Below are 11,113 nucleotides of genomic sequence, written 5' to 3' on the forward strand. Positions count from 1 at the left end.
CTTTTCTTAGTAGCAAAAGTAATTGTTGATAATAAATTTCCAAGGAATGAATAAAAGTGAAGAAAATTTCGGTTTATCAAGTTATGAAGCCCTTGGAATTCTTCATGAAGATATTGAAAAATTACTTAGTGAATATGCTCCAAAATACTCATCGAGGTAAAAAAAACTTAACTTTTCTAGCCCTTGGCTTTGTTTATTCGTGAAATATTGCAATCATTCGAGTATTCATAACTTATTTTAATTTCAGATGGGATTGCCTAAAGGATATATTGGATTATAGAAATGAACTTTCCAGATTTTCTTGGGTTTCAGCTGCCTGCATTATTCTTGCAAGTTTTTCATTGATTCTCACATCGTTTTTTACCAATATAGCCTTGTAAGTGTTTTTTGTTTGCATATATAAATCAATTTAACCATAAATATTTCATTTGAATAAGGAATAATTAATATTTTGATGAAGATACATTTTAATAGTTGTATCAATAAATATATTATGATGTTATAAATCATTTAATCATCACCAATTATAGAAATTTTAATCTAGCTTATTACGTTTAATTTCAGTTATACATCTCCTTATAGATACTGCGAGGAATCAGTATTCAACTAGTATAATTATAGATTAAGGCTGGATTATCCTAACACTGTAATTTTATTTGAGCCCAATAAATCTTGATAACTTCACATATTCTTTTATTTGTAATATATGTCTAACTCAAAATTTTTAGAGTATTCTTTCTTTTGTATTTTTATTTTATTTCTTTTTGCTAAAAACCCTCAAAGCAACGATGAATTTGTTATTCTTCTATTTATAAAAATAATATTTTTTAATTAAATACATTATTTACTTTTGTACTGATACTAGTTAACCTGCATTAGTGTTGTAACATCTCTTATTTTAAAGTCACTTTACCTGATGTGTTAGCTTTCACATCATTAGTAAGCTTTTCTATTGTAGTTAAAAGGTTTTCCTTTAATGTTATTATGTTTTATTATTATTTATGAGGTTATTTTCTTTATAAATTGAAGTTTCCCTCAGCTAAATTACTTCCTCAGTCGGTTCCTCCACTCTACCCTGCTCATCGCTTTCTTTTCCGTTTGGTCCTCAGCCACAGGATCTCTCCACTTGACACGAGGACTTCCTCTCCTTCTGTTACCCTAGGTCTCCCACTCAAATGGCATTTTTGAAACAATCACATTTTTTATGGGGGAAAAAAATCTTAACCACTACTACTCATGAAGAGTAGGGTTTAGTAACTGTGGTTATTGAAGTACTGTTTCTAGACTGGTGTTTGGTGTATGTTTTCCATATTGTTAGTATGATTAGTTTCTATTAGTATTAAGATTGAAACATTCATTGATCCAAATATGCCTAATCGTTTTATTGGGTTAGGTATTTTCATAATACTAAACTTTCAATTATATTAGTTTGTCATGTTAAAAATATTTTTTAGTGGATTTTATTGTAATGGCCAAAGAACAGGGGAAATAAATGTAAAATTGCCATAAAAGAATATTTAGAAAGTTCTTAAACTGCTTAATTGAAAAAATAAAAAATAAATAAAAAGCATATCTTGATCCCTTTGAACCAGATTACTTGAATAATATCCATATAATAAGATAGTTAATCTCAGTTTTGTATTAGGTACTTTCTGTTTGTAGAAAAGTCTTAAACTATAGTTTTTTTTAATTAGTTTCTCATGATAAGCAATGAACTTGCTTATAAATTTAATAATGTCAATGATTATGTTTGGATATTATTTTTATTTTTCATTTTCGTACAATTTTTTTTTCCTTCTATATAATACAATTTTATATCTTCTTAAATGCAATATATTTTTTTATTCTAGGTATGGCAATTTAACTGGACATGGAATTTTCATTTTAGCCATTGGAGTATTGAATGTCCTTCTTGTTTCATGGGACAATCAGTTGAGGTGCAGTGAAATTCCCGATAAAATTCATGATTTATTAATATTTCTGAAAGGTAAGAGTTTTGGAATTGATTATTCTCAGAAATGAAGGGTCTGACTACAAATCTCACATTCTTCATTTCAGGAAATTTTGTAGTAAACATTAAAAACTTCTAATTTCAATGAAACAAGGTTTTTAAACACATTTACTTTGTCTGTTTCAATCCTCCAAGGATGAGCAAAATTTTAAAAAAAACTTAGAGGGGAACAATGGAGAATTGTTACAAAACAATCGGATTTGCTGTTGTAATGTAATATGTCGTGTTTATTGGTATGCATTAGCCGTTTTCATACTTGTCCTGTCCCAAGATGGTTTCTTAAGTGTTAAAGGAGTTATTAAATTTTGGTATGTTCCAATATAACCATATTTGATACAATAAATAATAACTTAAATAATTGTTTAAAAAAAAGGATATTGAGAAAAATATTTAAGAAAAAACTTAATTCCTTAAGAAATAGTTATTTGATATAAACTTCATAAAATTAAAAATATACTTAACTTCATCACACTTTTCATGATAGGTACTGAGTGGACTTCGGAGGCCTCTCGAACCCACAAGGCTGACTCACGGCTACAATAAAATAATTATCTGCCACAGCCAGTTTGAATTTGGGTCCTTGCAGTTAATAGCAATTAATGTTTTAAAAAATGATCAATCTCTTAGTTTATAATAATAAATAAAAATTAGTCTGTATAAATGAACATATAGATAAAAAAAATTAAGATGTATTTATTTAATATTTGAGATTTTTTAATCGTAGAGTGTCAGAAAAAATGTTATTGGAGAGCTGAGAACTACCCTCACTTATGTTCCCCATTTTCACCGTGTATAACATTACAATGGACTTATCGAGACAACAGACTTGTTAATCTTCCATGGGCACTTCTTTGCAAGGGTGATGTGATAGTGTTAAGACCTGGACAAGCTGCCCCTGGAAACCTAATCCAACAGGTAATAACCTTAGTGCCTCTTTATAATTTATTTATTTTATAAAATTCTAACTAAAACTTTAAAATCTTAATAAAAGAAGAAGCCTGTGTTCCAATAGTAAATTCATCAATATCATCGATTTCCATTAGAAAAAGTATTGATGCATCAAGTTTATCGACTCCTTACCTTTGGGTATTTTTATGATTTTCATGCAGGAGTAAACCTTATAAGTTTTCCAAAAATCCCTTTGGGTAAGTCCTTGGTTCCATTTTATACTTGGTATTATTTTCTAATATCGTTAAACTAAATTGACTATGAAGTACTCAATAAAATACCAGTATACTGAATAGATACTGATGTATAAATTCTGATGAAATACCAGTATAATTTTCATTCATTTGTTTGTTGAAATATTATTTAATAGATTGGATTTATTCATCATGATTCTGTTTAAGGCTCCTAAGAACTTTGTTACCTCTTATAAATGGAATGTACTTATTTTGTAGGAAAATCAGTCATCATTTCTGGCTTATGGAGAAGTTTATAGTCCTCCTCAAAAACATGAAACTATAAGTATTCCTACAGCACGAATTCCCTTTAAAAACAAAAGGTAGATTCAAATGTTTTTAATGTAATTTTATGTTTCATTAATTAATATAACTTATCACACCTTGTCTTATGAATCATTAGTTCTAATCGATCTTTAATTTCATTGTTACACTTTCTTCCAAAATTTTTGGAATTGCTAGGATTCGTTTATATAAGGAGTATTTTCTTGTTTTAAACATGATTTACAATTTTCTTAGTATGATTTTTGTTTAGTAATATCCATATACTTTTTTTCAGATTTATTTTAACTGAGACACCACTACTGAGGAATATTAAAGATGCGCTTGATGCAAATTTAGAAAAAGATTGTGTCACATCTTTTGATAAACAAATTCATTTGTTGATGACTAGATGCATTCAAAATGTTGCAGTTCCATTGCTTTTGGTATATAAATTTTTATAGTTGATATATTTTGTTTTTTATGATTTTTATTACATTTTTTTATAATCTCTCATTTTTAGTAGTAATGAAAAATGGATAAATAAATACTAAGAAAAAATTATATAGTTAACTAAATGAGAAAAGAGGATAAATAATTTTCCCAGGTTGAAAGCAAATTTCTGAAAATGAAAATAATAATATACCATTAGGAGAGCCTAATCTCTTAGAAACATCAAATTCAAACATATAAATTCATAGAAGGTAAAAGAGGGTGACAAAAACACATAAATAAAAGGTCTGTCCCAAAAAGTATTTGGCTATATAACTGGTGGGCGCTTGTTCAGTACGGTTTATCTATTTCGCATTTTAATAAATGTTTTCATGTGCCTGTGGCTATTATTAGGGCTAAGCCCCAATGAGGATAATTTGTTTGGCATTATAACCTGTCGTTTGTAACACAAACAACTCAGCCGATTTATGAGTTTAATGGCTCAAATTATTAATTGAGATCCTATATATGTTTTGAAACAACTTAAGTTTAAAATATTGGAACTATATTGTATTATATTTTAAATACTTTTACCTTTTTCTTTTTTTGTTTCAATATTAACTCTTGAACAGTGACTACATCAGAAAATTATGGATATTTTATGATACTCCTAAACCTATTTTATGATGTGTCTTTGCACTTCACAATTTTAGGCTGAAAATTCTGCTTTTCTAGAAATCAAATCCTTAATTGTTTAAATTTATAATCTCTGTAACCGTTATATCTATGTCATGACTATAAAGTAAAATTATTTATTGTTAATGACCTTGTCCATTATATTTTTAAACTTTAATTTTTTATATATCTCTTGAACCATATATCATAATTATTATATAATTACAGGAAAAAAGTATCTATACTTTTTTCCTGTAATTTAATATCTATGTAGATATTAAATTACAGGAAAAAAGTATCTATTATTTTAGAACATTTGGAACTATTTGTCTTTAAGGGAATGGGATTTATTTCTCCTTTATATTTTATTATTAACATTATGTATTTAAATCTAGGCTTAAAATTAATAAATTAGTAAATAAATATTATTTTTAGGTGTCTACAATACTGTTGGGGCTGTTGAGGACAGTTTATGTGGATAATTGGATTGGCGATGCTCACTGGACTGTTACATTTTTCCTTACTCCTTCTTGTATTGTTATTTCTCTTCTTCCTATTTCCTTTCCAGCTTGTTGGATTGCATTGCATACACTTGGAAATGCAAAACTTTCCGCTTTTCTGCAGTCAAGTTCTACCATTAAGGTATTCTGACAATTTATTGTAAATAAATTTCACCCTTAAAAATTTATTGTTTATGCTTATAACTTTATAATTTAACTCTTAAATTTATCTAAATTGCTTCAGTGAAGTTAAATATTAGTCATGTATGTACATATACTCATAAATTTGTGGTGCATACTAATACTAGAGAACTTTATTTCAATATATAGGAATTATAAGAATTAAATTGTATGTGATTATTATTATTATTATGTTATTAAATTGTATCAGATATACACTGATATTTTAAGCAAGTTAATGTTAAATTATTTTATATATTGAGCTGCTCAAAGTAGAATGGTTGATTGTTTTTAATTTTGTCTGTTGTCATTAATGACCTGTTTGATATTTCATCTTCTTAATCAGTCTGCTGTTAGTCTGAGGGTATAGTTTTTCAATTTAATTCATTTAGCTCTGTGTTGTATTTTAATTATTTTATTCATTCACCTTATTTGAAGTCTTCCACATGACCTCTGGCCAAATACTGTTATATTTATAGTTGGGTAGACGGCTTTGAGCTACATCTCTGCTTATTCTGACTCCTTGGCTTCTAAATTATATATTTATTAAAGACATGATGAAGGTTTTAGTGACTTGAGATTTTTGCCTTGAAGAATATTTTAAATATTCTTTTTTACATAGTACCTTAAATTTTTCTAAACATTAACTCATGATGTTTTCTTATCTAAAATGGGAATAAATGAACATTTCATTTTACTTTTTGTAGATACATAATGTTTCAGCAGATACGTGGTTTTAAAGGTTTTTGAAAAACTATATTGTTTTTTGGTTAAACTTTCTTTTAATGACTTAGAATAGATATTTTTTCAAACCAGCTTCATGTCATATCTACAGCGTAAGAAGAATCACTTTTCCGAATTTCAGCTTCATATGAATTATGAGAGCTATACAAGCTTTTCATTATACAATTACTGCTTTGTTTCTATGGGTTGTATTAGGTATTGCTTAGGTTATTTAGCCTGATGCTTTCTTCAAAAAAAGACCTATCTAAAACATAAAGTTTCTTAAAAGTCTGTATCAAGGAAGAAGTTCTAATGCTGCAGTTTTATATCTCTATGAATGATTTTATGGCTCTAGATAGATCATTAGCTATATAAATTTCTAAGAAAAGAAACATTTTTACTACACTATTGATTATGTGATGCATATTTGTCAAGCCTCAAAAAATATTTACTAGTAGTTAGTAATGTTTAATTTACTGCTCCAAAACAATGAACTGATAGCACTCTTTAACAGACTGCTGATCCATTTGAAGATGTATCAATCGATGAGGAAAGAGTGGAGGATATTGTTACTGGAGTCAAATGGAGTCAACACTTTTTTCATGCCTTGCTTGGTAAACAGCACTCACTCACATTAACACGTTCTTCCAATCCTCTTCATATACTTGGTTCTGTAACTGTAAGTAGAAATATAATTACAATAAGTTTCACTAGTAGTAATAATTACCATAGCTTCACTCAACTGCAGTTTGTATGAAGGAAAAATCTCTTGAAGTATCTAGTGTGTAGTAAAGCTATCAAATGAAATTTCAGTCACACTCTGTCTGCCTTTGTGTTAGGTGTTATAACTTTATTTACTTATAACAAGGCAGCTTTTAATGTAATATACCAATGCGTAACTTCTGAGCATAAATAGAATAGAATACTTGAATGTAAGACTGTTAAAGTTCATAAGTAGAGTTATTTAGGTGATTTTATCATTCACAGTGAATACTCTTTCTGTTATTTGTATAATATTAGCAAATTTATCTTTTACCAAGAAAATGATTTGAAATCAACACAGATAGTCTTTAAAATATTTTCTTTTCTTTTTAATTAGTTAGAATAGATTTTTCAAGTCGCTACTATATATCGCTGTGATATTGACGACATTTCAATTTTTTGTCTTTTTGATTGCACTATAATTCTTTTTGTATGATTTACTTTCCTCCACTAATACTAAGTATAATAATAAGTATATATTAAAGTTCTTTTTCAAAACCTAGGATTTATTTTACAAATTCAATCACTATGGATTGAAGAAGTGAAAAGGCAGTCCTTATTTCATTATTTTTTTGTTATTATATCAGTATGATTTCCTTTGGTTATATTTTTATCTACATAATAAAACACATAGTAATATATATGATCCCATGAGCATTCTGTATGAAAACAGTCTTTTTCCTTTCTCCTCTCTATTGTATTCACCTGGAGTTGGCTTACCTTCTTAAAACTCCATCATAGGTTTTGGGACCAGAGTGGAAGTGATTCTCTTCCACTGATATCTGTTACCATGAGCTGCAATCACTTAATCCTTATCCCTCGAACCAAATTAAATTACCACCACATACTTTTTGATACATTTAACATATGTTAAAGGTGTATGCCCTTCACTTAATTATCATTATTCACTTCACTTAATTAATCATTATTCACCCTCACTTAATTGACATAGTGGATGGTTTCTAAGGTACCTATCGAAGTATGCCTTCTGCTTCACTTTCTCTTCTTTAAGGAACTTTTTCCCAACCCTGAGTCTTTGCAGTATAATAGGATTTGACTGATGTCAAATCCTCATAAATGAGTTTGAATTCTTCTTTAAATAGCTCTTCACAATTTTTGAGGCTGAATCCACTTAGAATTGCTAATTGTGTCTCATCATCCAACCTTAGAGCATAAGGGACACTATATCTTGGTAAAATTTCTTTCATTGAGACAACAATGGTACAACATCAGAAATTAGTTAATGTATAAATTTGGACAAATAATCTTAAATTATCAATTAATACTTATGAATTATGAAAATAAATAAATTGTTGCTGAAGGTGAACAAGGAGAAGGAAATATGTGTGTGCGAATCTGACAGTTTCATGGTAGTTCCTTCAGCACTTGTTGTAGGTTGTTAATAGTTTGTCCCTCAACTGTGTGCCCATCAAGTTTAAAGAAATGTTTCTGAAACATGTATAACAACAAAATTTCTCATTATTTTTTTAAAATAAATTGTTTTTCACTAATTTATTTTATCTTCTGGGTTATCTAAACATAGTTTTGATAAGACTACTTTTAAATATTTTTTTTTTATCTTTATTTTTCTGTTTTGTCAAGTTTAGAGTTGTAAAGGTTGTTTGTAATTTTTTCTGCTTGTGGACCAGTTTCTACCATGAACATTTTTGTCTTCTTTCCATTTATTATATCTTCAGAAAATACCATTACTATTGGTTTATCTTGAAGTTTCAAAATAAAATAATCGTCAGACTTCTCCCTGCTAATCCTTTTAATAGTAATCTGCTCTTCTTCCATATTGAGAGGCACACCTATAGAAAATATTTTCACTCTTTGTAAACTTTTGATTAAAACTGTAAATAGAAAGTATTTTATTTACCTGTTGTATATACTACAAATACAATGCTATAAAAATATGGCATTATTTTCATGTTTTATAATCATTATTATAACATATAATTATATTTTTATGTTGTTATATACTTTTTATATTGTTATTTACAGATGTTAATTTTTTTTTAAATATTTATTTTAGCATTAGGTTCTTTTTAATTGTTATGGATGTATTAACGGTTTCAGGCTCTCTGTTGTGTTGACAAAAAAGGCATTCTTTCTTGGCCGAATCCTACTGCAGAAAAAATATTTTTTATGAAAACTGTTGATAAGTCCAATCTTACAAGGTTTGTTGAATTAGTTCCTATTTCCCTATTTTTTTTTTTAATTCATTTTACCAGTAGATTTATCATTATATTTTTGGCTTTAGAAATACAACCATTGATGAAAATGTAAGTGATGTTTTTGACGCTGAAGATATTCTTCCTGCAGAAAGCGAAGATGAGAAACCAAATGGCATACCACCTTCAGGTATTTACTATGGAGAATTCTAGAGGGAAATGCTTTATTTAGCCATGCTGCCTAAATACATTAGGTTGCTAATTGTAGCAAGCTAGCGTATTGACGCAGCATACCAATCAATCCATGATCGGACATATATACAATACATATATTCACATGATATAATAACAATTTAATTTTTTTTCCCCTATCTTTTCCTTTTACAATTAATACTCATTTACAAACTAAATACAAACATTTTATTTATTTTTTCTATTTAACAATTTCATTTCGTTTGACAAATTTATTCTCCCCAATTTACTCTCTCAGACCCTCTTCAGTGATCCTCTACCCATGTTTGATCGGTTCATCAAATTAAATAAATTTATCATTAGACAGCAATGTAAAGTCAAACCAAAGATATAATAGTCACTGTAGTAGATCAGTTTATAAAAACAAACAAATAAATTTTTAAAAAAATGATAGATTTAGAAGAAAAAAAACAAAAAGTTAGTTAAAAGAAATACTTCAATGAATAAATGATTTAAAAGAAATAATAATGAATAACTAAGTTAAGAGAGTACATAGGTTAAAACACAAATCAACAGGCCCAAAAAAAAAAAATCCAAAATATCATTTTCCACCAAGATTGCTATGTCCCTGACACTAACACCCAGGTCTTCTAAGAAGCTCCTTGTTTTATCTGGTATTGTTCCGCGAAATCCAAACCAGAGGCCTCTCACGGTGAACTATCTCTTCAAAGGTCAAAAAGAAAGGGACGTGTTTTTCATATATTTTCTTCTTTTTCCTTCCCACTCCACTCACCTGATCGAGGTCATTATTCTCAAATCTCACTGTTAGATTCAAGACCAAAGCCATGCCTCCAGTGCTAGAGAATACCACAATATCAGCGTATCTTACGGATCCACCAGTTTCCCAAAAATTTAATTAATTCTTCTCTGACTCTGTTATGCCGGCGTATCATAAGGAAGTAGTTGTTGAGGCATTTTTCCAGCACATGGGCTGGTGTTTCAGACTCTCTGCAGCATTTGCAACAGAGGGACTCATTCTCTTTGCTGTACACTGGCTCCTGGGACTCCATGCAAGGGTTAATAGTTGATATTTAGTTTCAGGGCGTTTGGCCATTTTGACCCCAAGAGTATCTGCTCCTCACACACACATATATACTAGCTTTTGGGATCTCTTTGAAATGGAGAACACCAAGTATTCTCACACAATGACTGCTGTAGAGCTCTCACTCCTTGGTAGCCCTAATCCACACCCAGTCTTTCGGCATTTGCCACGATTTCGGCTTCATAATTATATCCAGCTTTATTTTATTGTGTGGACCAATACACCATCTGGTCCCAGCAATGAGTCCAATGATGTCGATTTAATAGCCTTCTTCTCCATCTGAAGATCAATGGACATCAAATTTGGCAACAGGGCACATTTCTTATGATCCATACGTTTGCGGAGATTCTCTTATTGTTTATAATTTTTTATCTACTTTGTGTTTTTATCATACAAAACAGAGAAATACAACTTTATAGAAAGTATGCCAAAATTGATTTATCATTTGTGAATAAAATTTGTGTGATGGCCCATGTTTTGAAACATGTATGCTTTTACTTTTGAAAATTGTTAAGTGAAAGCAGTGAATGAACTTTGATAAAATGAATATTGGGCTATTTACACTATTCTCAAACTTCCCTCCAGATTTAGACCGAATCGGACTAGGTATTTTCAAATTATAGATGTGCCAAAAAAATATGCTTAAGTTAAAGTATTCAATCATATAGGACTAACCAAATGTTTATTTAGGGTTCGATTCATTGTGCTGGAACATAAACTTGACTACAGACAGACTAGCAGACATGGTACCAAGTTTGTTTCTTGATGCCTAAAACATAAAAAGCAAGTGAAAAATTTAGAATTCAATTCGAACATAAAATTTATTATTTTATGCAATAAAATATCTGAACGCATATGTTTAAGGGCAATAGATATTTTTTTTTATATTTGTAGCTTTCTATAAAAAGATAAAATATTTA

At 29.0% G+C, this 11,113-nt stretch overlaps 1 protein-coding gene across 5 annotated transcripts in view; it reads left to right on the top strand.

Annotated features, from left to right (window-relative positions):
- l(2)k05819 (transmembrane protein 94-like protein l(2)k05819) overlaps positions 1-11,113 on the top strand; it is a 38,106-nt gene that overhangs the window by 180 nt on the left and 26,813 nt on the right. For all 5 annotated transcript variants that reach the window (XM_014423265.3, XM_067045335.1, XM_067045337.1 and 2 more), the window contains exons 2-11: positions 45-156; positions 248-376; positions 1,851-1,987; positions 2,736-2,926; positions 3,412-3,515; positions 3,752-3,899; positions 4,996-5,202; positions 6,478-6,642; positions 8,805-8,905; positions 8,989-9,089. In XM_014423265.3, coding sequence (XP_014278751.1) covers positions 47-156; positions 248-376; positions 1,851-1,987; positions 2,736-2,926; positions 3,412-3,515; positions 3,752-3,899; positions 4,996-5,202; positions 6,478-6,642; positions 8,805-8,905; positions 8,989-9,089 — 1,393 coding nt within the window. In that variant the 5' untranslated portion in view covers positions 45-46. The remainder of the gene's footprint in view (positions 1-44; positions 157-247; positions 377-1,850; positions 1,988-2,735; positions 2,927-3,411; positions 3,516-3,751; positions 3,900-4,995; positions 5,203-6,477; positions 6,643-8,804; positions 8,906-8,988; positions 9,090-11,113) is intronic.

The sequence above is a fragment of the Halyomorpha halys genome, unplaced genomic scaffold (assembly GCF_000696795.3).
Source record: "Halyomorpha halys isolate HHAL.00 unplaced genomic scaffold, Hhal_1.1 Scaffold413.1, whole genome shotgun sequence".
In the NCBI taxonomy this organism is placed as follows: Eukaryota; Metazoa; Arthropoda; class Insecta; order Hemiptera; family Pentatomidae; genus Halyomorpha; species Halyomorpha halys.